Source organism: Anarrhichthys ocellatus, unplaced genomic scaffold, assembly GCF_004355925.1.
Source record: "Anarrhichthys ocellatus isolate YVR2014 unplaced genomic scaffold, GSC_Weel_1.0 scaffold5, whole genome shotgun sequence".
Taxonomy (NCBI): domain Eukaryota; kingdom Metazoa; phylum Chordata; class Actinopteri; order Perciformes; family Anarhichadidae; genus Anarrhichthys; species Anarrhichthys ocellatus.
This window is the reverse complement of record NW_022280035.1, coordinates 12,333,629-12,360,205: the sequence shown is the minus strand read 5'-3', so window position 1 is coordinate 12,360,205 and position 26,577 is coordinate 12,333,629. Positions and strand designations below refer to the sequence as shown.

General features: G+C 41.4%; 4 protein-coding genes across 14 annotated transcripts in view; 3 read left to right on the top strand and 1 right to left on the bottom strand.

The window, feature by feature from the left end:
• Positions 1-3,963: 3,963 nt before the first annotated feature.
• sort1b (sortilin 1b) lies at positions 3,964-16,984 on the top strand. The gene is made up of 20 exons (XM_031845098.1): positions 3,964-4,573; positions 5,977-6,036; positions 6,272-6,345; positions 6,433-6,529; positions 6,628-6,789; positions 7,130-7,203; positions 8,212-8,261; positions 8,595-8,722; positions 9,276-9,420; positions 9,586-9,741; positions 10,276-10,382; positions 10,540-10,642; positions 10,752-10,923; positions 11,076-11,266; positions 11,390-11,579; positions 12,288-12,404; positions 13,049-13,157; positions 13,285-13,397; positions 13,528-13,657; positions 14,712-16,984. Exons 1-20 carry the CDS (start codon positions 4,304-4,306, stop codon positions 14,724-14,726), a joined length of 2,463 nt encoding a protein of 820 aa, XP_031700958.1. The 5' UTR covers positions 3,964-4,303; the 3' UTR covers positions 14,727-16,984.
• ngrn (neugrin, neurite outgrowth associated) lies at positions 15,668-18,843 on the bottom strand. Its single transcript, XM_031845099.1, has 3 exons — positions 18,134-18,843; positions 17,926-18,036; positions 15,668-17,827 (listed from the first exon to the last, which is right to left on the bottom strand). The coding sequence occupies exons 1-3, from the start codon at positions 18,361-18,363 to the stop codon at positions 17,248-17,250; spliced, it is 921 nt and encodes a 306-aa protein (XP_031700959.1). The 5' UTR covers positions 18,364-18,843; the 3' UTR covers positions 15,668-17,247.
• Positions 18,844-18,948: 105 nt separating this feature from the next.
• On the top strand, positions 18,949-24,324 carry nfyal (nuclear transcription factor Y, alpha, like). Of its 11 annotated transcripts, none has more exons than XM_031845088.1 (10): positions 18,949-19,051; positions 19,833-19,937; positions 20,125-20,208; positions 20,908-21,054; positions 21,251-21,382; positions 21,480-21,582; positions 21,699-21,868; positions 22,509-22,682; positions 22,980-23,093; positions 23,300-24,324. In XM_031845088.1, exons 2-10 carry the CDS (start codon positions 19,857-19,859, stop codon positions 23,363-23,365), a joined length of 1,071 nt encoding a protein of 356 aa, XP_031700948.1. In that variant the 5' UTR covers positions 18,949-19,051; positions 19,833-19,856; the 3' UTR covers positions 23,366-24,324. The 11 variants fall into 11 exon arrangements, with proteins under 11 accessions (XP_031700948.1, XP_031700952.1, XP_031700951.1 ...); XM_031845092.1 differs by having other exon boundaries at positions 20,125-20,211; positions 21,699-21,850; positions 22,983-23,093; XM_031845091.1 differs by having other exon boundaries at positions 20,125-20,211; positions 21,699-21,850.
• A 1,557-nt stretch (positions 24,325-25,881) lies between these two features.
• ahcyl1 (adenosylhomocysteinase-like 1) overlaps positions 25,882-26,577 on the top strand; it is a 14,401-nt gene continuing 13,705 nt past the window's right edge. Inside the window, exon 1 of the mRNA XM_031844689.1 lies at positions 25,882-26,514. Within this exon, the coding sequence (XP_031700549.1) occupies positions 26,323-26,514 (192 nt within the window). The 5' untranslated portion in view covers positions 25,882-26,322. The remainder of the gene's footprint in view (positions 26,515-26,577) is intronic.

The following is a 26,577-nucleotide window of genomic DNA, read 5'->3' as shown; positions in this document are numbered from 1 at the left end:
AAAAACTGTACAGTAATATTTCATGGAAATATTCATGTACATAGTGAGGGTCGTCATTAACAATAATCCATTGAAATATTGACATAACCTCATAAGGATTCATTTTTATAAAATGTCAAATATTGGGAAATTATAAATATCAAAATGTCATTTGAGCTGACTTTGCCTTTAATTTTCTCAAAGATTGTACAGTAAAATTACATTACATTGGACATGTACATACATGGGGTCATCATGAACATAACTCCAACGGAAATTTTAGCTAACCATTGAAGGAAATGTTTTTTTTACAGATCAAAGATTATTATTAGGCAATATTATAATTTTCGAACCCTTTTTCAATTAAAGATTATACAGCAGTGTAATTTCAGATTTTTTTATTGTTGGATTTCATATAATGTACAAAATGACGTTGTTTTTTTAACAAATTGGGCAAATTATTGATGAAATATAGGTCTATTTCCGGGCTTTTTGGGCTATCCAAGCACCCGTACCGTAGCACCACGAATAGACGAGCATTACATTTCAAGTGCCGGCTGTGTTCAAGTGTTCCGCGGATGACGGACAACATGACCGCAGTACGGTGGTCACACTGGTGAGGAAGTTGTGTTTAAATTATGATTTGAGTGGACATTTACACGTGGGAGTGTAACAATCAGTATTACAATCGAACCAACGTACAGAGAGGTATTAACAGCTATAATACATCAGAATAAGAGGACATGTGTAAGCGGTAAGACAAGCGTGCAATGGTGCAGAGTGCAAGGGATGCAGGAATAAGGGAGTTGATCTATAAGTGATTACATACTGATAATAAATACTTAATGTCAGGTATCCAAGGTGAAAGTTCTCATAATGCAGAATGGCCCCTGTCAGTATAACTTAATGGATGAATTAATTTAATTATTATCAGTGGTGGTATGTAACTAAGTACAAATTTGACGTAATTTTGATTCATTTTATGTCATGCTACTTTATATTTCTACTCCACTACAAGACAAATCATCTACTTTTTACTCTACATTTGTTTGACAACTTCAGTTACTGGTTACTTTGCAGATTTGGATTATTAACACAAACTATGCATTCAATTGTATAATAATATTAATAAATGATGATACATTAAGCTACCCAACAGTATATAAAGTAATGCAAATTTGCCTCATATTTAGCAACTGTAACATTTAAGTGAAGTACACATTTATGCATCAATAATTATAATCCAGGAATATAACACAGTGTTCTGAGATGGGCCATTCTGCAGAATGAGCCTTCTTGGTATTTTAAGTTGATGCTAATACTTTTGTACTTTTAGGTCTATGTAATATTTTGAATGCAGGACTTCTATTTGAATATTTTTACACTGTGATATTGCTAACTTGTCACGTACTAGTAAAATTCTTCCACCTCTGATTATTATTAGTCATGAATTAAGCAGCGTTTGATATTTAGATCGTCAAGATGGGACTAATTTAAGACTCTACATATACTCACCATATATAACTTATTTGTAACTAATTCACTTGTAAAATAAATTGGTTCTGAAATATTATCTGGAACTTAGTTATTTTCATTTATATTGTTTTCACATGGTCGTAATTGAGTTTTGCTCTATCAAATTACCATAAACTGACACACGGTCACTTCAGGAGTACTGGCTGGTCTCTGGGTCTCTTGGTGTATAATCAAACCATGTGCTGTCTTCAGTGTGAACTGTACAACAAGGTACATACACAATGCACAGATGGCAGGAGATGTTAGGGGCTCAATCGGGTCCCAGCAACAATCTTTTACTCTGGGGCCCCTTAACAGGTTAATCTGGCCTCCTCATATCAGATATTTGCACAAGGCATGATGATGGTAACAGCTGAAGAGAAACAAACTCTTCATGCATGCTTCCAAAAAGCTGAAGTGCAACATTTGAATTCCAAATTGCAAAATGTCAGTTCTTGAAAAATATTTAGGAACTAAACTTTTTCTGACTTAAGAAACACATTTGTGGTGAATATGTATATCATTGATGAGAATCTGATTTTATAAAAACTATATACGTTAATATCCACCTTGCATTAGAGTTTGCAGGGTGTTCAAAATGCTCAGGAGTACATTGTGAATGCACTGTAATGGTAAGTCGCCATTTCCACAGACACTACCTAAACATTACTAAAATAACTCTTTTTATACAAAGCCATGTGTTTGCCATGACTCTCATAAGTCTAGGCTGAACTCATTGACACACAGACCGTCCATGTAATTCCCTTCGTTTGGGTTAAAAGAAATGCTTGGTGACAGGGAACGGCACTTTGTTCCATCCTTCATTTTTCCCACCGTCTCTCAACACACTGTGCAACCAAAAAGGAAAATCTGCAGAAAGACACCGTTCTCATACTAACAGAGTACATCTCGAAGGCATAACAGTAGCTTTGTTCTCCACCTTTTAATAGTTGACTGGCGGCCATGGGGGAGGGGCTGAAACTCCATTGTACAGTCTTTTTGTGGAGGAATGCTTCTCCCCAGATCAGATTGTTTTGCTTTCTGAGTGAGTCTGGGAATCAAGAAATACACAAGCAAGACTTAAGACCATAAAAGAGTATTCCCAATGATTCAAGGCAAATTTGTGTGTAGCTAAGCTGTGGCTTCAACTTTAAGGTGTCAGGTTTTATTAAGTCATTGAAACTTGCTCAACAGATTTTTATTTTCAACTGTGAAGAGATGACACCCTTTTGTTATGTGGACAGGCCTGCAGGCATGTCGAACAGGTTATGCCGCACTAAAGGCCAAACATGAGCATAATCAAATACTCATGCCTGTCGGAGCAGATCCTCCCACCCTCGACCAACAGAGTTAGTTTCAGTAACTCCACTGGTATGACTAGGCAACAAAATCCCAACCTGTCCAACTGGAAGTATCCAGAACAGATGACCTGGCACACTATGGAAACTTAAAACTGCATATTGTTGTGTTAGAATTAGAGTTTGTGGTCTGTATGAATCTGATCAGTCTGGCCCGTGGAGGCTATGGGTACAGGATTTTTTTTTCCCCTTCATCACATGACAGTCGTCATGGGTTTGTTATGATCCGCTGTCCCATCACATGCACCAATGTAATCAAGAACATATTTGGACTCACCCATAACCACAAGGTTGTCAGTTCAATTACCGGGTTCTACTGTCGGAGTATGTTGGAGTGTCCTTGCGTTAACACTGAACCCCAAGTTGCTCCCCAGACCCTTTACAGCCCACTGATCCTAAATTCTCAAAATGGATTAAATGCAGAGGTTAAATATCATGTATGTACTTTTATGTGACAAGTGAAACTGAAATAAAGTTTTAGAACAGGGAATTACAGTATTCAAGAAAATGTGTTCGTGTTAATGTCAATTAATTAAGATTTATTGACAACTCATTTTCTCCAGTTGTTTTTGTAATGTAATCTCTTCTCCTCCCAACGTCACACCAGACCAAAATGTTTAATTCCTGACAAAGTGAACTGTGGCACAAGTGTGAAGAAATGCATTTAATTCATGGGACATATTACACATGTTATTGTTGTATTTAGGTATTTTTAAAGTTTTCAAAAAATGATGTGGCCGGTGGAAACATTAAAAATAACTTTTAACATGAGGAGGAACACGTTTTATATCTTCTTTGGCTCTGAGAAAATAAATTGAGAAAACAAAAACCATACGTATGGCAAAAACACATTTAACTTTATTTTTTAAACACATTTTAACGTATTTGGCCTATTAATTTGATATTTTGGTGTTTAAATTAGATTGGATGGAGTATTTGTGATAGTATTGCTCAACCTAGCTTGACAGGCTTTGACAGCTAATATGCAACGCCTCCATTTGACACCGCCCTCTCAGAATTAAACCAATCAAAACAGCGGGTAGGTGGAGCAGAATAGAAGATCAGCCAATCACAGCGGCTCTTCTCTACATAGAGCATTGCAGCCCACAGACACAATTTGCCTTGCCGTTACAGTGTATCATGTTGGCTGATGAGTTGCAGCGCGAATGAATGGTGTCAAATACTCCGGTTAATTTCGCAAAATTGCGATTTATTTCTGTTTTGATATTTTTTCCGCTGCTGCGCGAGGAAATAATCGGAGCTTTGAGGGCGCTCTGTGTTTTCAAAGCCCGAAATAATCGCTGTCAGTCGGACTACTGTTGTTGATGTCATCCGCGGCAGAGCTCTAGCGACCTTCAATTTGTAGGCAAGACCTGCATAAACAAAGACAGTTTTTTGGGTGTTTTCCCGTCTTTGCTTTGTTTTATTTTCCAGTGACAACAGGAACGAGGATGGGACTTTTGCTGCGCTCTATCCTGCTGTTATCTCTATCCACTTTCACAGCCGGTATAGATTTTCAGCTGGGATCAAAACCCTCCGGACAGGCGTTTTTGAAGCGTTCAAACATTGGAGAGAAAGCTGGGAACATCATAAAGAGATCTCTGCCTGCATGGCTGGTTGCATCACCAAACCACAAGATAAAACGAAGGAGCATTGAGCTGGGCGACAACTGCAAAGCTCTTCAAGGATATGACACCAAGTTAGCAGACAACACCCACCCTGTAAGTTACCAACAGAGGTCCGGTTACTCTTCACACGTCTGACAATGTAATGAGCAGCCTAGACAAGATGCTGCGCAGGTGCTAACCAGGTGCACTTATAGGCCTAATCAGCTATTCTGTGTGCGGAGACACCTGCCTACTGATGGGCTGTTTTCCATTCAACTGTCAGCGATGAAGCCCGAGATACTAGTCAGATACAAGATACATTGCGCTGTAGATTCATTTTTTTCCTGTTGTAGGCTACAACAAAAACACAATTAAAGAATCAACATGACTGGCGGAGTCCAAGTCTTTACACCTCAAACAGCCATTAAAGATACCACCTTGGCTTTCTGTCGGCTACCAGTTTAGCCCTGCCATGTTTTCTTTCTTTAACATTTGGTGCAGTGAAATACAGTGTAGTGAAACAGTAACGACGCATATTTTCCTCATTCTTTTGCGTAGGCTCCACCAGACTGGTTTTACCTCTCAAATGCTCCAGTAATGCCCATGACCTATATCTCATTCTTCTCAAGGAAGCAGCTGTATTCTGTATTTGAGGATGCCACTTCTCTGTGCCTCGCTGAGAGTAAATCTGTTTCCAGGGCAAATTGGCCCAGTGGGATCCATGTGACTGGCTGTGTGTTAGTTATTTAGTAATAAGCCTAATTAAAAGCTGTGTTTGTGTGGTAGTGAAAGCAGTTAGCATTGGCAGGCAGGAACTCTGTTAGGACACAGAGAGACTGCAGTGTTGTGTTTGGACAGGACAGAAGGCTATAGTTCGTCTCCCCAGATGTGTAATAGATTTCACTGTTACAGCACAGGAAGTAAAAGCCTCCAAATGATTGCACTTTATATAATATGTATATATATCTAATGATGCAGTGCAGCTTATTTGCCTAGCTCTCTGTATGCTTGGCCCCGGTAATCTAAAGTCGACAGAATTCCTGGAGGCTCAGCTTCGTCATTCCCCTTGAGGTTTCTGTTGCCGGTCCCATCGGTACTGGAGCTGCTTACAGCATGAGCTACTGAAAGAGACCTGCCCTAAACAGTTTGTGAATGTTCACATGGTTGGAGAATATTGGGCCACTGAATTGGTTTCAAGAATCAATCATTTTATATCAGGCAGCTGCACTACCCGATAATAAAAATCAAGCTTAATTTACTTGATTTGCACAAAACTAATGTCAAAGTAAAGTCTGATCTCAGGGATTTTTTCGTATTCAGTAGCTGTATTCGGAAGTCTTGTGCCTGCTGGGATTCTTTCCTGGTCTGATGTGGTCGGTTCATCCCTTCTTGCAAACTAGACTCAAAATCCTCACTTAATTTAGTGTCATTCACACAGCTATTTAGACATACTGCTCAATTGGTACTGTGCTTTTTTACCCTGTTTAATTTTCAATGTGTTTTACATCTTTTCTCAGTTTACCTTCAATGACCTGAGTGGGTCGGTGTCGCTGGCCTGGGTTGGAGATGGCACAGGGGTGAGTGTTATATTGTAATCTACTTGCACCGAACATGTCTCGCATGCTGTGCTGTTCCTCTGACATGATCGGGACAACCTTGGCTGGACCATTCAGTGAACTGTATGGAAGTGACAGAGTAGTAAAGAACCTGGTAGATCACACTACGAGTTCCCTCACATCAGGTTCTCATCATGCATATTAATAAATGATCCATCCTTCACTTTCCTCAAGCTGAACCTCCTTTTCTCGGCAGGTCATCCTGGCTTTGACGACTTTTCAGGTGCCCTTCTTCATGGTAAGGCTTGGGCAGTCTAAACTCTATCGAAGGTAAGTCTCACAACCTCACCTGTTGGAAAAACAACATCATTTGTATTTGTTTTGCATCTAATTTGACTGGAACCATTTGTCTGCCAGTGAGAACTACGGGAAGTCATTCGAGGATGTGACCAGTCTCATCAACAACACCTTCATCAGATCAGAGTTTGGCATTGCAATCGGGAACTCTGGCAAAGTATGTCATGTCCTCATCAATAAATCTAAAGTGTGTCTTCTGTGAAGAGCCTTTAAGGTCTGGTTTCATCAGTCTGAATTTGGGGCTGTGGCTTATAGGTGATCCTTACGGGAGACGTGTCCGGAAGTTATGGGTCTCGGATCTTTGTCTCCGATGACTTTGGAAAGAGTTTCACCCCCCGGGACCTGACCTTCATCCCCCTGACGCAGATCAGTTACAGCCCTGATAATTCCAATGTGCTGCTGGCCCTCAGCAACAGCGTGAGTAGTGAATGTCAAGGAGCTATATTTTTTGTAAGAAAGCAGCCAGTTTGGATTCAAGTTGTTCTATATAAACTTGAAAGCTCAGATTAGTAATTAGTATTAGTACATCTGTCGTTAAATTAAGAGGGCAAGTGACCTTGTTCATGGCAGGTTGTAAAACCCGAAAGCAGACGCAATCATCTCACTCCCTCATAGCTAGAAAACCCCCGTTGGTCAATCATTTGTTTGCACAGAGTACATTTATTAACATGACTATGTTTTTATGGGCCGTGTAAACAGTGGTGTTAGTTGAAGCAGGAGTTCATAATTTAACAAATCTTTTTTTTTCTGTCCTCAGAACGAACTCTGGCTATCTGAAGATTTTGGCAGCAACTGGAAAAAGATCCACGACATGGTGTGTCTTGTGAAATGGTAAGAAACGACACAAACTGATGATTATTATATAGATTAGCATCTTTGTCAGGTGATCGATGAACAAACAGTGATGTTAATCAATAGCTCCAAGTGACTGTGTCTCAGGGAAATATTTGTGGTCAGTGAGATAAGGGAGGTGTGGAAGATCAGCATTCTTATTTGTTTGACATGCAGCAAAGATTTCAAAACAGGACATTGTATCCTCCTTTACTTTCCCTACAACAACCTAATTATTAAAGGGAGTTGAAGACAGACTGGTGATGAAAGTAAAGTTTTTAAACCATGTTTTGACTCCTTCACAGTTATGCTAACTTGCTCTCCCTCACTGAGACTTGTAATAACCTTGAATAACCTGAGGCCAACATGTTTGGAGTTTATCTCACACGACTTTTATTGTCGCTCCACCGTTGCAAAATAGCCAGTACAACTGCATTGCAGAGCAATCAGTGACTGTTTGACTAGCTCTGGTGTGGCCACGCCCTCGCCACATTCTTGTTGTTTTTAGAGGAACTTCCTGGTATGTATCACTTAGTAACAGCTCTAGATATCTGTTTAGTCACATTCAAAGCTCCATTTTCAAGGTCTGAGTGAACTGTATGTACAAAATAGTCTTTATTACTTTCCCAAAGATGTTGATCTGAAAAAGCTCCTGGAAAATGTGTCATTCTCAACTGGGGCAGACAACACTCAAAAGACAGTAAATATTTAGGAAGGGCATGGCTTTATGCTGGTGGCATTTGATAAGCCATGTCATGTGATGCTTACTTTCACAATGAAGCAAAACTTATGGGAATAGATGGAGAATACATAAAGAATCCATTATGAGAGCTGATTTCTTCCATCCTGATTTGTTGTTTATTGAGATGAAAGCTCACTGAGAGCTGTTACAGCCTTATTAACAGAGCAGTCTATATCTATATTTTGCTTCCATATCCTTGAGTCTGTGGACTCAAATGTGTGTGTCTGCTTATCTGACATTTTTGGTACTTTCCACTCTGATTCTAGGGGAAGAAAAAATACCATCTTCTTTACAGCCAATCACAACGGATCGTGCAGTAAGTGATCCCCTCTTTAAGCAAAACCTGAAATAAAAACTTGGTATGTGCAACTTTTGTGTACATGTACTAAGGAGCAGCACATGAAATGTAATGTATTTTAAACATTCTCAAGGCAGTTTCAAAGATAAGCGGCTACATGTTTTAATCGAAACCTCTGTTTATCGTTGATTAACTGGATTTGGATTGGATTATGCATAAAAATTGCAATGACAAATGCTTTAAAGTTTTTTATATTCCTCTTAAATGTTGTATGTAATTATTAGTTAAACTTATACATTTGAATAATTTGGGTGCACTTTCATTTCTAAATTTTCATGTGGTTTTTTTCAGGTGATCGGGGAATGCTGAAACTGAAGAGGTCGACAGACTACGGTAAAAACATCAAGACTGTCGCCGGTAAGATCTACTCCTTCGGCCAGGGTGGACGCTTCCTGTTTGCCTCTGTTATGACAGGCAAGGTCAGTCTACAGTTGGTCCAAATCACCTGCAGATACAGAAACAGCCAAAATATTGTTTGTGTTTAGACATTTATTTTTGTAAGAAAAAGCTTCAGTCTGCTAAATTTGAAATAAAGTGTGCTGTTGTGAGGGGAGACATGTCCGCTGTACCTCCTAGATAATTTTCATGACAGGGCATTTCAAATCAAGCATGAGGAAGATATTTTTGTAGTATTGGTATATTTAGAATAGGTATTCTTCCCGTCACCATGTTTGGTTTAAAAGAGGAGTAATTTGATAAAATCACCCATGAGTAAATATAAGGAAGTATCGTATTTTAAAAGGGAATCAGATGGGGAAATGTTCATAGAAAACAACAACTGACCATATTAACTTCAATGGTCAAAGTCAGATGAATAGTTTGCTAAATGTGCGCTCCATGGCGAGCTCATGTGAATATTGTTACACTCAAAATACATAGCTCTGCCTTTTAGCATGAGGTAATTACTCACCAAACTGATCTAATAATTTCCTCTTTCTTTTTAAAAAATCTTTCCTGCCTCTTTCTCTGCAGGACATGTTGAGAATGATCCACGTGTCAGTGGACCAGGGTGAGACGTGGAACATGGCCCAGCTGCCCCCTGTTGGTCACGAGCAGTTCTACTCCATTCTGTCAGCGAACGATGAAATGGTCTTCATGCATGTGGACGAGCCAGGAGGTAATGTAAAAAAAGTGAATCATATGTCATTATGGTCATGTAGAGAACTTGCACCATATTAACGCCAATATTTCATTATTCCAAATGACCAGCTCTGAAACCCTGCATCTGAATTTCTTCACCGGTATGTGTGAACTAATTTATGTTTATTTTCTACATTCACAGATACAGGATTCGGCACCATTTATGTATCAGATGACCGGGGCACTGTGTACTCCAAGTCATTGGAGCGCCACCTGTACACCACCACGGGGGGCGATACAGACTTCACTAACGTCACCTCCCTGCGAGGAGTTTTCCTCACCAGTGTCCTGGCAGAAGGTAGCTCTATTCATGTGCCTGTGCTTTGACAAAGGAATAGCAAATATATGCCTGTACTCAAATTCCCCTCTGAAAAACATACACATATGACTTCTCCATTACATGCCAGAGGGAGGGCGTTAAGTAAATATTTAATTAGATGTTCAGTGTTAGATGTGCTGTCTCTCTGATGCGGCTGGCTGACACTTCAGCAGAAATACCACATCACCAGTTAAATATTGACTCCATCATGTCTGCTGCTCACTGTATTTTCTGTTGAATAACCTGTCTTTCACTTTGTATATAACATTTTACCGTCACACAAAACAGCAACAAAACAAGCAGGATTTGTTGCTGGCATTTAGGGGGGCACATCCTAACAAATAACACTGATTCACACTGAAGAAAACATACCTTTAATATTATATTCCATTCCTGCCAATAGATCCTCCTAAGTGCTACCCATTAGTCCTTTAAGCTTTATTTGCACACATTGTGTTTGGATAGGGGTATCAGCTAAAGGCTTAGTGTGATGTCCTTATCTTCTTGTTCCAGATAACTCTGTGCAGTCTGTGGTGTCCTTTGATCAGGGAGGGGAATGGGTTCCCCTGAGGAAACCTGCCAACACCAAGTGTGATGCTACAGCCAAAGACCCAGACAAGGTAAAGGGAGAAAAAAAATAATTTCATAGAAAGCTGATCAGTCTTGATGGAAAATGTGTGCTTTGATTAATTCTTTATCATGTAATTGTTTTGACTTTCACAGTGTTTGTACTATAAACAGTCCGATACCAAATGCTTCTTGTGTTTGCGTCTATAGTGCAGTCTCCACATCCACGCAGCCTACAGTACTGCTAAGAGCCTGAACGTCCCCATGCCGCCTCTGTCTGAACCAAACGCTGTGGGTCTCATCTTAGCTCATGGTAATTCTTCAGTTTTTTTAGATGAAGTAGAAGTTATTGGAATAAATAAATCAATTATTGGCTAAACTAGACATTTTTGCCATATCACCATTTCTGTGTATCTCACCAGGGAGTGTTGGTGATTCGATGTCAGTGATGAAGCCTGATGTTTATGTGTCTGATGATGGGGGGTACACCTGGATTAAGGCCCTGCTTGGACCCCATCACTACGCTATTCTGGACTCTGGAGGGCTGTTGGTTGCTGTGGAGCACAGCCCCAACCAACCTATCAACACCATCAAGTGAGTTACAGTTAGAGGGAACAGATGAGTTTGTAACACATGGAGTCTGTTTATGTGATTTACATATATTCAGATTTGAATTTAAATTGCAAGCTATACAACTTCCTCTCATATGTTATTGCCTTACTTTTAATTGATTGATGTCCTGACAGATTTTCTACTGACGAAGGACAGTGCTGGGGTGTTTACAACTTCACCAAAGACCCCATCTACTTTACTGGGCTGGCATCAGAGCCGGGAGCTCGCTCCATGAATGTCAGTGTCTGGGGCTACAGAGACGCCATCCTCAGCCAGTACTGGATCTCCACCACCATTGACTTCAGGGAGCTTCTCACCAGAGACTGTGAGTGCCATGAGAATGTTTGATTCAACAAATGGACTTTAGCACACTTGTGTAAATTTAAAGATAATTTGTCAGTTGTTTGAGGTTATATGTAAACAGAGTCCAAAATATTGATGGTCATAGGTGTGGACAACGATTATGTGCAGTGGTTGGCCCACTCAGATGACATCAGTGACCCTAACGATGGTTGCATGCTGGGCTACAAAGAGAAGTTCCTGCGTCTCAGGAAGGACTCTGTTTGCTGGAACGGACGAGATTACCTGGTTAACACCCAGCCATCCCTGTGTCCGTGCACCCTGGATGACTTCCTGTGGTAAGACTTGAGCTGTGTCCCACATCCACACCTCATACCAATTCTGTACAGTATATTCCACATACCAATAGGTATAGTTTATTATTTTTGCAGTTAGTATACCAAAGAAACTGACATACTTTATAATAACAGGAAGTGATGCTATCAATCAACTTATCGTGCAACGTCAGATGTCATCACACTGTCGTTTTGAAATGTTGCCACAAGTTAAACTTCATAAATAGGAAGCAAAATATCTTTCTTCATTTATTAATTCTAACTGTTTGACCACAATACACATTTATTTTAAATGTTTCCACTGTGAGCAGCTCCGTCATGCCTTTGTACATTGCATTGTGGGAGAAAGGTGTCCGTTTAGCATGCATTCTGTCTAGTATACTTCACTTTTACCTAAATATCCTGTTGAGATAGAAGTGCTGCTAACGGGCTGTAATTGCTTTTATTGGAAGTCAAATTACTGGTGTAAAGGTCTACTTAAGGAAAGCTAAAAGGTTGCTCATTCAAATGTGATTAACTTCCTTATCTGACACTGACACAGCTCATACAGAATGGATGTACTATGAAACATAAAATACAGTAACTTGAGGAAGAGTTCACATTAAACATGCCAAATTGGTATTGAATAGCAGTGTATAAGTATCCTTATTGTGACTCGGGATATTAATTCCACCCTTGCTTACCATCCTGGCATCTTCCGACTCGTTGCAGTGACTTTGGATACTACCGTCAGGAGAACAGCTCGGAGTGTGTGGAGCAGCCGGAGCTGAAAGGCAAATTGCTTGAGTTCTGTCTGCAAGGCAAAGAGGAGCAACTGCAGACCAGTGGGTCAGTGAACTCTCTTTAATCATCAATGCTACATGATTCGCTTCAACTTGTCTGTAATTGTCTAATCTGCTCAATCCTTTTTTATTGTTATTGTGTAGTAGTGTATTGCCAAGACTCTTATCAAAGCAGTGATTTTCAATATAAAAATAACATTAATATTGAAACAGATACTGTGTAAATCTTATATTGTACAAGGCCATCACCGCTGTCATATTCCATAGTAGAGACAGTGACAGACGATTGCTCTCAGTGATGAGGAAGTAGTTGTCATGCAGAGATCAGTCAGAGGAAGCAGATGAGGGTGAGAGTGGTGAGTCTCATGTTTTCAGTGAGGAAGAAGAAATGCCGACTGTAAAAGCAAAGGACATTCTTGGTGAATCATGTTTACTTCACTGCACACAGACTAACTAATGTAAATTGAATAATTGTTGCACAGAAGTTTATGAAAATCCAGTTAAACCATTATGTGCAGTAGGAAGGGTAGGCTGTTGCATTAATACAGCTTAAATTAACAATGAGTGTAATAACAATGAACTGTTTTAGACTGATTTGTATTTGAAAGAGCCAAAACTCAAAAAAAATCCATCAGTTACAGTTGCAAACCTCCAACTAACTATCACAAACTCTTGATGTTTGGGCCACAGCTATAGGAAAATCCCTGGAGATAAATGTGAGGGAGGAAAGAGTCCTGAGCGTAAAGAGATCGACCTCAGCAAGAGGTGTGTGAGTGACCTGGTGTCCCCTGAACTTCTGGTCAGTACTCCTGCCCACTTCTGGAAAATGTCATGACTATAGATTCATTCATGCTGTGTGTTTGCCTACAGTATGTTCCTGCACTACCACTTTAACCCACTGTTGTTGTCTGCTGTTATTTTTACAGACAGACAGTCGCTCCTCCAAGTCTGTAGCCATTGTGATAACAGTCATCGTCATCATGCTGCTGAGCATTGCAGCAGGAGTTGTCTTAGTCAAGAAATATGTCTGTGGTGGCAGGTCCGTGTTTCTTTCCACACATGTGTATAATCTAGAACAACACCAAAACCTGTCCAGGATAGCAAAGTGTATTTTTGCAATTGAGTCATGATTTTAGGTGACCTGATAATATTTTGAATGTGCCCTACAGGTTCTTGGTTCACAGGTACTCGGTGCTGCAGCAGCATGTCGAGGACAATGCTGTTGATGGGATTGACGACCCGCTGGAGACAAACCACACTCAAAATGGCAAGATAGAGTTTCACGACGACTCAGATGAGGTACATTGGACACTGTTTCCTCCCTCATACACGGGCTAAGATAGAAACACGGGTACCAAGTTTTTCCTCCAAGACTGGGCCATTGTTTTGCAAAGGAACCGACGGCATATGTTTCCTATCTTTAAAGCTTGCTACTTGCTTGATGTCATGTAGAAATGCAGATAACTTAAGTAGTTACATAGAAACATAGAAAACAACCAAACCAGACCAAAAATAGTCCTCAACACACCTTAATGCTGAAGATAAATTACTTTAATCAATGTTGTCAAGAACACCAGAGAGTAAGTGCTACTGTTAAATCATCCCTAACGGTGGTTTTGTTTGGGTTTATTGATGTAGGAAGAAAACCTGTGCATGTCATGAGCCTCGTTTTCACTTTATTAAACATTAAGGACCCTGGTGATGAAGCCATGATGTCCCATTGTGCATTCCTCCTGTGCAGACCCACCACCTGCTGTGACAGCTCAACTTGTCTTATATAAGTAGTGGAGGTGTAGAAGGAAACAGAGCAACATAATAGTCCACAATGATGACGAGATAATGGATGTTGTTCATTCTTGCAATGTGACCAAACTCTTTAGGTGCTCTCTGGTGGACAAACTCTGTAATGACACAGTTACTAAATGACCTCAAACTTTGGCATTTCTGAACTGCAATTTTTATTGTCAGCCGACATTTACACCGATATCAAAATATCTGTGATCAGCCATCATTAGCCGATACACCGTCCGGGACAATCTGTCGCATTCAAGACTGTTGAAAAGGGACAATCGCGCTTTTTTCTGTCTACCCACTGCTTGTCACATCATTTTCTTAGAGGTGAAGCTTTAATACAACAGTAATTGGTCCAAGAGTAAGTCAGAGTTTTATAGCTCAAAGCATGGTTTTTAAGTTGTTGCTACAAAGCCACTACATTAACGTAAATGTCCCTACAACCAGGCTACCTGAGTAACTCAGTGAGGTGCATGTGTAAACATAACCATAATGGTTTCTTGTTTGCTCACCTGTGTTGGTTCTGGCTTCATTGGTATGCTGTTTTCTTGTCTTTACACAGGACCTGCTTGAATAGCAGGCACAACCTGTCATGCAACTGAGCAACAGCTTTCCAGTTCTCCCCGAGGCCGGCCGCTGCTCCTGTCACTCTTTTGTCTCTAGCTACTTCTTCCTTTCACCTTCTAGTGTGAACTTGGGCCTCAGCTACCAGACGAAGAGTCTGCGTCACTCTGCTGTCATCTATGAAGTATAATGAATGTACGGAGGCTTCCTGGGACTAATGCCACAGTTGAGGGAGGTGTAGTAGTGTTTGTGCTTCAGTTATTGATTCTGTTTGACTCTCCCAAGTTATTTATTTTAGGGAACAAAGAATTTGTGCAGCAATGTCAACTGCTGACAGAGCCAGAGTAATGGGTTCTGAAGCAAAGCTAATTAAATAAATCCACCACCATTGCATTACGGGTCCTGCCTCTCCCATCACCTGGGAACGCTCCTGGAAATACTTCTCACTTCTGTCGGAGATCTGTGTCCTTTTTCTCATGCAAATGTACATAAACCTGTTTTTCTTTGCCATTTTTTGACGTGGTATGCATTTGGTAGGTGTAAAAAAGGTTGCTGTTGGTTAATAACTCTCCCAAAACCATTTGAGTCTTAATCCCTACTTTTAACAAAGTAGCTGTTTATCAACCTCATACGGCCCAGACTATGTAAATGTGAGGTTTTCAGCTTCTTCCTCTCTGGGCACTGACTTGTGAAATCCCCTGTTGTAGTCTGTATTTGGAATACAAGCCAGCGTACATTTACTCCATGGCATTTAGACCCACGGTTGAAGTAATAAGACATACGTGGAAATGTCCCTTTGCATTAGTTTTGATAGCAATAACAATGTTTAGATTCAGTAAATTGTCCATGCAAGTTAAATAATCCTCATGGCACGTTTGGTGAATGGAGATGTCATTGTGTGAAACACGTTACACATCAATGTATAGGGGGGCAAAGTGTGTCTGTTTCAAGACAGGATTTGTTCAAAAATGTATGTCTGCAGTTGTAACTGCCCAAAGCACAAGGTCCTTTGTATGCCTAGAGTTTGTAGTTTTAACATTTTTCCTAAATGTGACCTAATGATTAATGTGACAAGACTGTAATAATCACTGTAGTCGTATACAAGTCGTGTTTATAATCATTTGAGCAGTTTTTGTACTAACGAACTTTTGAACTTGTTTTAACAAAGTGTGGTTCGAAGATGTTCAGAAATGACAGAAATAATTATAGTTTGATAGTAAATATCTGCAGATATTTTTTACATCAGATTCAGATAACTGAATACATCAATGTGATTTGGCGACAGAAGCATAGGAGCAATAAGAAAAGAAAAGTCAATCATGTAAATGTTGTATAGCATAATTAAAAGTGTAGTCGCCTTTTAGAGTTAACAGACGTGGTTGTTGGGACTGTTTTTAATTGGTATTTGCATCTGAGGTGGAGCAAATTCACACAAAAACAGGGTTGTTAAAAAAAGTTTCATTTCAAAGTGAACTGCTGTTTTTTCTTCTTTTAATCATCCCGATACTGCTGCCATTTTAAAGCTCAACTGGATTGGTCAATGCCTCTCAACAGATCTGTCTTGTCTATCACGCAAAGTCTTAGTTATTTTTCTTTCTTTCAAACATTTGTTGCACAATTATTTGTCTGTCTTGTGTTAAATACGTTGCTCTCATGCAGGTTTTATTTATTTGCGACTTGCAGATTCAGAGTGCAGTAAATTGGATGTGGTTATACAAGTGCCTGTTGTGAGGATGTGATGCGAGGCTCTCCCGATGCGTGGCCAGCATCCCTTTACTATTTATATCAACTAATGTGTAACCAGTTCCATCCAGTATGTCAGTGACACCCTGAAGTTGCACTTGTTGCCTAAATTGAATCCTTGAGCAGTGACGTACATGTGTTTCATACGAGCTCTCATTAAACTGCATGTTGACTCTATTTAAATCCACAGAGCTTCGTAAAGGAAAACAGCCCACAATAACCTGGTTATTCTCTCTTTCATGTCTTGGTATGATACATAATTGAAATTTGGATGAGATTAAAAACAGAGTGGATACAGGGTTATTATGTAGCTGCTATACACTGCGAGACACTTGGCAAGTTATTGTATAATAGTTTATTGCATTAAGTGAAAGTATCACATTTTTCTTACTGTTTAAAACTGCTGTATAAATTAATAAGTCATTGTGATGGTTCTGTAAATATACAAGGTCACACCTTTGTTTCTCTCTCCTGTATATTTGCGGCAATTTTCTTTGGGTTTGCCCAATAAATTCACAAGTTCCTCTATTTTTGTCACCCGGCTCTTATTTTACAGCAACATAAAACTGTTTACAAAGGGATCCGTTACCAAAACACATTCTGGTTGTCGGATGAAATATCCTTAAATTACAACTGTAGTTTCATCAGAGTTGAACAAATGCATTGAAAATTGTTTTATTTTGCCTGTTTAGTAATAATCTGTTTAGAAGGTCACTGAGCAGATACATAATTGTCATAATGCCAACCTGAACATCACACATGGTCAGTCAACAGTTCAACGCAGGAAGTCCTCAGATTCTATACAAAAGGTTGCCCTCTCCATCAAAGAATTCATTGCCAACTTGCACCACAGGGTAAGGCTTTTCCATAAACTCTTCAAGTTCTTTATCTGTCAACAGCTGTCCATCCCAGCTCTCCTCGTCCTCTTTGTCGTCCTTTGAAGGATTTGTGTTAGACGCGCCGTCCTCTTCTTCCGATCTCGTCACAGCGACGTCTTTACTACCAGCTCTGAACTGGGTGGCCTGCAGAGTAGCAGGGGCGGGAATCTTTGCCAGGGATCCTGTACCGTCACCTCGAAGCATCACAGTCTGCTCAGCCACAGGCACCACTGCACGTTCTCTACTTCCAGGTGGGAGTGCAGCTGATGTGTGGTGTCCAGGCAACTTCAGCCTATTCTGCTCTGTCCCAGCACCTGAAGGCAGCGCTGGCTGCCCGAGACCAGACATTACTTTGGCATCCTGCTTTATTTTTCTATCAGGAGCGGGGACGTGGTTGCTCCTGAGGACTCTCAGGATGACATCAGGGGTGACAGAGTAGCCCTCAGCCAGACGCTGTACTGTCCACTCATCTGGTTGCTCTCGCTTCAGATATCTACAAATTGAGTAAATTGTTAATCATCATTCATGCAATTACATTGAAGACAAAAAAAAGCTATGTCTATGTTGAACTGAGATAACAAAGCACCTCACCTGATCTGCTCAATGGCATCCCACGTTAGCTTCCTCTGTGGAGCTCCTGGTGGAGTCATCTGCCTTCTCAGTATATGATACTTTAAAGTCCTCTGCCCCTTTCTCGCCTCACTGAAAAACATGGGAGCGGTAGTTTAAAATGACAAGCAGCACACACAAAACACTGCACATTAAGTTATTTCTATACTAGAATAATGGTTTATCTTACTCAACCACGGCCTGTAGCTTGTCTTCTACATCCTCCAGTTCATCATCAACAGACATGTCATCGCCGTGAGCTCTGTTCGATGCTCTGTCTCTGTGCACAGGGCTCGGTCCCATCCTTGCCCTGCTGGCTCCTCTGCTCGCCGATCGACAGCTGTTGATAGAAACTGAGGGCGTCGCGCACAGAGCGCCAAGCCTGGAGAGGAGTGAGAGGACCTGCAGAGGTCGGGCCATGTTCACACTGTGTTCTCCTGTCCCACTTTTGAGCCAATAGCCTAGGCTAGTTGCGCCCAAAGAGGAGACTCAAACAGTCAGACACAAGTTCACGGACATTGACGCACTTCAAAGGAGTCAAAGGGTCCCACTGACAGACTTTGTTCAAACCGAAACACGTCGCCTGCTTGTTTGTGCTGACTAGAGTATGTCAATGTCCATGCAGTTATCACAGAGAAGTACCCTTCACCAAAACTAGATACCTCCGAAACTCGTGGACGTACTTCCGCAAACATCCCTCTCACAAGACAACCACGGTACGGTACTGCCCACTACCGGAAAGGAGGTGCAGTTATTAGCTGGATCTGAACTAAACGAAGAGGTTCTCTTGTAAAAAAATCAAAAAACCCGAATCTCAACACCATCCATTACACGATTTAACAGGTACGTGTGCCATTTAAATTCCAAACTACACGATGAGGAAATAATATAACACAAGGGGAGCTGTCAAAGAAAACAGAAAATATCAAAATGGCAACATCTGCCGGTCGCCCCGGGCTCTGCACCCGTGTACGTGTGTCACGCAGCTGCGCACCTCCTCCCATGCGCCGTTGTCTCATTTGCGCCATTTTGTCCGCTCACTTTGTTGATTGGGCTTTAGCGAGCTGTACCAGAGCCAATCAGAGGGAAACCGGACAGCGAAGAGACGGTAAGGGAGACCCGATTGAAGCCATTGGTAGTTGTCAGCACGGATTGGTTTGCCGTGAACCAACCAAATTACTAACCCAGCTAAATGCAAAAAAAATCGAATGGCAGTTTGATTTTGACCGCTGCGTCCCTGGGCCGGCTGGGCTGAAAATAACATGTTGTTCTCGACGTTGGCTCCTGGAAACATGATCCCTGGTGGTAGACCAGCCTTAAGCTAACGTTAGCTCAAATATAGACCGTCAGACAAAGGGATGGGTGTTAACGCCTATGTCCTCCCATCAGTAAACGTTGCCCAGCACATTATCACCAGCTAACGTTGTAATAACAGACCAACCTAAAGACAGACGTTAGCTATCAATCTGTTAACTAGCCTCCCGTCTGTGCTTTCTAACCTTTACAACGCGCTGTACGTAGCTAACTGACGCTAGCCTTATTAGCTACAACGGCAATATCCTGTGAGCAAAACACCCAGTTAAAGCAACCCAGTGTGTGGTTCTTATATCACCGCCACATACCATTTGACATTACGGACATACCATTTGATATATTGATGGCACACGTTGGTTAGCGTGATGAGTTGAAATGGAAAAAGGCCGTACTTAAATATCGTTAATACCAAACGTTATAAAAACAACGAGTTGGCTGCAGTAACGTTAGAGATTGGTTGAAAATACCTTGTTTTTTTCTGGACGATCAAGAAGGTTATATGTTACATATGTTGCATTACTAAGAATCATACATCTAATGTCAGCTAATACTGTATGTCTTTATTTTATTTCTAGAGACGGTTGTGACAATAACAAGTCATGGAGCAGTACACCACTGCCACCACTACTACTGGGGAGCAGATCGTTGTGCAGACATCCAATGGACAGATCCAACAGCAGGTGAGCACAGGATTTACTCTCATTAATGTTGGTTTGATGAAGATGTCTGTCTTACCACTAACAATGCAACACTTTGCTATGAGATCACAGGTAACAGGTACCCATAATTAAAGTGTTCCAGTGGATTCCAGATCAATCCCCCCCCGTTAATTACTTGTCTGAGACTATTATCCTGCATTGCCTTTAGACACAGGGCACAGTGACTGCTGTGCAGCTGCAAACAGAGGCGCCAGTGGTGACGGCCTCAGGCCAACAGGTGCAGACACTCCAGGTAGTGGTGTCACCGCCGCCGCCCAGCGTCAGAGTCATGACAGTGTTACGGCCTACGGGATTGCATGCCATACAACCAGGGCTGTTTTTCATGACCCGTCTATGTGCTGTTTGGTTCATCCTCCCTCCCCGGCATGTCTGACAGCTGCCTGAACTGCATGTTCCTCAGCACAGTGTGTTGTTCGGGTTCCCGCTTGTGCTCTCATGACTACTGCTTGTCTGAGTTGTGTTTTGTCTCTTGGCAAGTTCGACGTTCTTCCCAATGAGAACGGAAGTTACATGTGAAACATGAGTCAAATGGATGTGTTTTGCTGTTAGCTGAAGAACCGGTACTGAACAGCAAGGATCCATTTTCATTATTGGCTGTCACCTCTCATCATCTAGCTATGTTTTTCTGTTGTCTAGTTGCAAAAAGAGGTTTTGTATTTTGCAATTGTAGCCCATCTTAATGACAAAAAAATCTTATAGAATATACTGTACATAAGCTAGTTTGGATTTACTATGGAACCAGATAGTTTCATGTTTGTATCCCAAAACAGAAATGACAGCAAATCATCATATTTCATCCATGATGTGGTATCCTGGATGTTCCTGATTTGACATCGTACGCTTTTGATTTTTGAGTCACACATAGGAGATATTGAGGCAACAAACACGGGCGGGCAGTGGTGCTGTAACAGCTTTCTGTATCTCTCTGTAGGTCCAGGGACAGCCTCTGATGGTCCAGGTGAGCGGTGGGCAGCTCATCACATCATCAGGGCAACCCATAATGGTGCAGGCCATGTCGGGGGGTCAGGGTCAAACCATAATGCAGGTCCCTGTATCTGGAGCTCAGGGATTACAGCAGGTAAAAGATGACGCTCAGTTACCAGATTACGTTCTGTATTCACATTGACCCACATTATCTTGTTAAAGGACATGTGTTCTCTGTGTAATGCTATTGGCAGATGTGAAAGCTGGGTGTAATATTTTAGTATGAGAAGCACATTGTGATTGGGCTAGGATGTTCCTGAATCTATGGGTGGTACTTTGACCATGTGTAGATCCAGCTGGTGCAGCCCGGTCAGATCCAGCTGCAGGGCGGACAGACTCTCCAGCTGCAGGGCCAGCAGGGTCAGCCCCAGCAGATCATCATCCAGCAGCCCCAGACGGCCATCACCGCTGGACAGAACCAGGTGTTACACTCTGACCAGTTGAACGGCAACTCCATTTAATCAAATAATTATGAACATGATTATTGAGTGTCTTCTCTTCTTACTTGTGGTCCCACAGGGACAGCAGATCAGTGTCCAGGGCCAACAGGTGGCACAGACGGCTGACGGACAGACCATTGTGTACCAGCCGGTCAATGCAGATGGCACCGTCCTGCAGCAGGGTAAAGTCTGATTTCTCCGACCTTTTCTGTTTGCCTTCTGCTTTGTAGACTTTCTAAAGAGGAGCACTGCTGAGGTGTCATTTTGCATAACAACTGTGATCGTAATCTGTTTCCAGGAATGATCACAATTCCAGCTTCCAGCTTGGCAGGTGCCCAGATTGTACAGGCAGGGGGTGCCAACACCAACACTACTAATAGCGGCCAAGGCACTGTGACCGTCACCCTGCCCGTCTCTGGTAACATGGTCAATGCAGGTGGAATGGTCATGGTAAGACCCTGTGCAGAGGTATCCAGCATCTTATTACCTTTTTTTGATCTAGACTCACACAGGGTGGTGGAGGTCCCCTTTTAAGAGCACCAAATACAGTTTTTCAATTTAAAATTTTTGTAACAATCATAACTGCCTTTCTCTACCCATTGTGAAAATGTGGTGTGGTAATGTATTTATATTGTTTTAGTAGAAGCATATTGTGTTGATGTGATAAATTATTTATTTGGTGACACATAATCATTTTTCTAAAGTGGTATATTTGATGGAAAAGCTGTCAAAATATTTTGGATTTTTTTTTTTTTTTTTTGTTGAATGCAGTGAATATTACTCTGTTTATTTAACACCCACTGTCGTCCCACATAGGTATTTTCACTCTTCTTAGGACTGTATGGGCGTTTACAGACTATGGTTGATTGACATCTCCCTCACCTCTACTGCACTTGTTAGGGCAGGACAACTTTTTTTCAGGGCACCTTTGAGTGCTTTACTCATGCAATCCCCAGCATAACTCCATCCAGTATCAGCCTGTAGAGAAGTCTATTCAGCACCTGTATTTGCACAGTAACTACTTGTTTATGTCCGCATGCTGCTATCGTGCTTTCCATGCCAGAGGCTTTAAACACGGTGTCCCTGTTTGTGTCTGTCCCTCTATCAGATGGTGCCTGGAGGTGGTGCAGTTCCCACAATGCAGCGAATTCCCCTGCCAGGGGCTGAGATGCTCGAGGAGGAACCTCTGTACGTCAACGCCAAACAGTACCACCGCATCTTGAAGCGAAGACAGGCTCGTGCCAAGCTCGAGGCTGAGGGCAAGATCCCCAAGGAAAGGAGGGTAAGACACATTGGTTTACAACACACACACACACACACACACACACAGGCACATTGAAGCTTCTTCTTCCTCACTACCTGCTAAATGCAAGTGCACATGATTTGTCTATCTATCATTTCATACTGGGCTGTATATCATCTTGGGCTGTGATGGAGTATGTCTAGTGGTATTTAGCCATGTAATCTCAGAGAAGGACAAGAGGAAAGTGCGAAAATGTGTTTTTCAACCGGTACTGGTACATAGGTCGCGCAAAGTGTTCAGTGTTAAAATACTAATGCTCCTGTACTTACTCCTTAGCAGAAATACCTTCACGAGTCTCGCCACCGTCACGCTATGCAGCGCAAGCGAGGAGATGGAGGACGTTTCTTTTCACCTAAAGACAAGGAGGAAATGGCTTTGGCCCTGGCACAGGTAATAAAATAATATACTGACTCAAGCTAATATAATAAATATGTTATACATTGTCAACTAAGCACTTAAAACTTACTTTGAAGGGTTTTTGAAAATGTGTATGGAATTAGGTGTTACTGTGTTTGAATAGGAGATATCTCATTTTGTAAAGATGTCTTCATGATGTATTATGGTGACCTCATTGATAATTTCTCCTCCTCCTCCAGCAACAGCAGGAGGTAGCCCAGGCAGCAGCAGATGAGACCGTGGCTCAGATGATCCGAGTCTCATAGCACTGTCGCCAGCATCATCTCTTCTGTCTGTGAACTCTGCCTGAGGCTCTTCATCCCATCTCACCTGATCTGCCGCACCATCTGCTCCCACTTCTACTCCCTCCTGCCACGCCGTCTTACACCAAATCACAGCACCGCCGCTGGGTTTCGTCTGTTATCGCTCCAGTCCGACACCGGTCTTCCAGGGAGCTGACCATGTGGCTGCTAAGACTGTTGACGGTTTTGGTCTTCTTCTCTGAAACAGAGGATGCTTCCACCCTCAGCTTATCTGGTTGAGCGTTTACGACCAGCTCTTTTTTTTTTTTTCCCAAAAGGATTTGTTTAGACAATTATGATGCATGAAGTTATAGGTAACCAGGGCAAGTCCCTCAGAGCAAACAACAGCTGATGTCACACCCTGGTCTGTAAAAAGAGATTTTGTCACCAGTGGATGCTTTAAATATTTTTTGTAAATGGTACATTTGTTTTCAGAGACACTCGCTAATAAGCATTGGTGTCTTGTATCTATTATGTGATAGCCTTTATTGTGACTTTTCATTTTTTAAACCCACGTACTGTGGGAGATGGACTCCGCATCATAAGTCCAACCTGCGTCCACTGAGCAAAAACTGAAATGTGATACTAATGTGAAGATAATGTACAGACATTCTTCTCTTCCCCAGTGTGTAACGGATGTACTTACCAATTTGCCCCATTTTGTGGATGCATTTTATACAATTTCGTGGTTAGACAGTGTTTGTAGGAAAACAGTGACTTGGTGTTTAATCACATTACACATTCTATCCATGTAGTTACCTCTTCATCAGTCAGTCCACCTATGTGTTTTGTTTTTTCATTGTAGATAATAGATTATTTTTTTTTTTACCTGTCAGATGCAGCAATGCAATGTTTTGGGGTTTTTTATAATGGAAAAAAGGTTGGACATTCTTGAAACCTGTCAATTAAATTTTATTAAGTGACTCAAGGCTGTTTGTGGTAACTTCTTCACTCCCATTTTTGGTTAGTTTAGTGAATCATTCATTTAGATGTCCCATGAGTCTTATCCATTGGCTTTCTATCAATACTTTATGGTAGCTGCAGTTGTATACTTTATATGCTTTTGGGTAGTTTTATCAATACAAATGTAGCATATTTTCTAAATGCATCATGTAATTTGTATATAAAATATGAATCTGCAAAGTATTTAGCAAGAATTACATTATTTAACTTTGAAATAAAATGTGATAGAAGTATGAAATAGCATAAAATTAAAATGTCATAGTGCAACAACTTCAAAATATTTATAAAGTAAAGTACTCATCTGTTTTACATTATAATTATATCCAAGTAAATGACCCTGAGCAAATTATAATTAAGACTAATTCAATTCTAAAACTTTGTGTTTACACATTTGAATAAATTAGTTCAACGGAACGTAATTTATTTATTTAAATTGATGTGTTTTCGATATGGGACTAACATGTCACGTTCTTCTCCCTTTGTTACACCTCCTAAGTCAAAGGGTCAAACACTGTCCGAGCAGGCTCTGCCAATCAGACGCCGTAGATTACAGACGTTGGTACCACAGTCTGCCAATCACAGCGAAGGGGGCGGGGAATGTACTCAGCCTCCGATGACGCTGAAGGGCCATTGAGATACTGCTTCTATTGAAACAGAACATCTAGCTTAGACCTGCTTTGACTCTCAAGTAGTGACCCGGTAGTAACAAGTGAGTGTAACCAAAACCAGCGCTACTCTTCAATTAATGTGAGAAAAACAGCCTCATCCGTTTGCTTCTCCGTGTTCCTCCGCACCGGCTCTGACTGGATGAACAGCGCCCACACACCGCCTAACGTTACCGCAGTGACCTCAGCAGACACTTAGATCTCCGTGGTCAACTCGGCAGACACTTGAATTTTAGTGCACCTATATGCTGAAATTCACGGTAAACGCATTCAAACGGAACACCGGGAGCGAGCGAAGGACTGAATTATATTTACATTAAGTATAAAACATGTTACCTGCATCTCGTGAGTTAAAGGGAAAATACAACTGAATTGTGGATGAAGTGTCTTTATTCTTTGATTTGAGGGTTGCTGGAAAGATAATTAAATGACTAATATCTGACTGACTGATATGTATGTGTTCAGGACATTTCTGACCACATCCAAACAAAAATCAAACATGTTAACTGTACCAATTAAGAATTAAGAGCAACCCTCAAATCAAAGAATAAAGACACAATGTTGTTGTATTTTCCCTTTAACTCACGAGATGCAGTTAACATGTTTTATACTTAATGTTAATATAATTAATTGTATCTTATTTCCACCTAATGCAATTTGTATATTCGTTTATATAACATTCTATTTTGGAAACCGGATGTTGTCTGACAGTAATCGCTCCCATTTATTTGACATCTTATTTTGAAAACCGGATGTTATCTCACGTTAATCTTTCCGCTAACTTTGCAAAGTCCTTCGCTTGCTCCCGATCTGTGCCGTTTGAATGCGTTTACCGTGAATTTCAGCATATAGGCGCACTAATATTTAAGTGTCTGCTGGGTTGATCACGGAGATCCGAGTGTCTGCTGACTTGACCGCAGTCTAACGTTACACCGCCTAACGTTACTCGTTCAGGTGACAGCCTCGACAAACCGCCCCCTCCACTCGGAGATGTTGCCGGGTACGGATGACAGCAGACCAGAGGACCGAAACAAGTGCCTGCACCGGTCTTCAGAAAGTAGTGAAGATAGAGAACAGGGTAATCTCTCTTAAAGTAGGCTACTTATTGCTCCGCGCTGGGGTCTAGTGGAAGAGCTTCAGCCACGGTTCGGTCATTTTAAGCCACGAAGCTTAACGAAGAGAGAGAGAGAGAGAGGAAAAGAGACAAACGGATCAAGCTAACGCTAACGGTAGTCTGGTCTAAAAGCCAGGTTTCTTTCTTCAGTAACGGCCTCAACATCTCTCCTGGATGCGATGACTGACTCGGTTGTGGACAGCAAGGCGGAGGTGAAACAAGCCACGAAATATGTCAAAGAGACCGAAAACGTCGCGGAGAAATATTCAGCGATGACTGTCAGCAAGAACAGCAGTGATGTGAACATGAACGTGGGGGAAATGCCTTCCGCAGCGTTCACCGCAGTGCCCACTCTGAAATCCGTCAAGAAGGTAAGGAGCGTGATGCTCGCCATCACTCACTGAGCAGAGAGACAGTGTGTACTATAAGTCAGC

Excerpts from the sequence above, each read along its gene's own strand:
- sort1b (XM_031845098.1), top strand. The coding sequence starts at position 4,304 with ATGGGACTTTTGCTGCGCTCTATCCTGCTGTTATCTCTATCCACTTTC. Across the intron at positions 6,037-6,271 it reads GGGTTGGAGATGGCACAGGG|GTCATCCTGGCTTTGACGAC; the intron begins GTGAGTGTTATA and ends TTTTCTCGGCAG. Across the intron at positions 8,723-9,275 it reads CCTCTGTTATGACAGGCAAG|GACATGTTGAGAATGATCCA; the intron begins GTCAGTCTACAG and ends CTTTCTCTGCAG.
- ngrn (XM_031845099.1), bottom strand. The coding sequence starts at position 18,363 with ATGGCCCGACCTCTGCAGGTCCTCTCACTCCTCTCCAGGCTTGGCGCT. Across the intron at positions 18,037-18,133 it reads AAGCTACAGGCCGTGGTTGA|TGAGGCGAGAAAGGGGCAGA; the intron begins GTAAGATAAACC and ends CATGTTTTTCAG. Across the intron at positions 17,828-17,925 it reads GATGCCATTGAGCAGATCAG|ATATCTGAAGCGAGAGCAAC; the intron begins GTGAGGTGCTTT and ends CTCAATTTGTAG.
- nfyal (XM_031845086.1), top strand. The coding sequence starts at position 19,857 with ATGGAGCAGTACACCACTGCCACCACTACTACTGGGGAGCAGATCGTT. Across the intron at positions 21,583-21,698 it reads TGGCACCGTCCTGCAGCAGG|GAATGATCACAATTCCAGCT; the intron begins GTAAAGTCTGAT and ends ATCTGTTTCCAG. Across the intron at positions 23,094-23,299 it reads TGGCTTTGGCCCTGGCACAG|CAACAGCAGGAGGTAGCCCA; the intron begins GTAATAAAATAA and ends CTCCTCCTCCAG.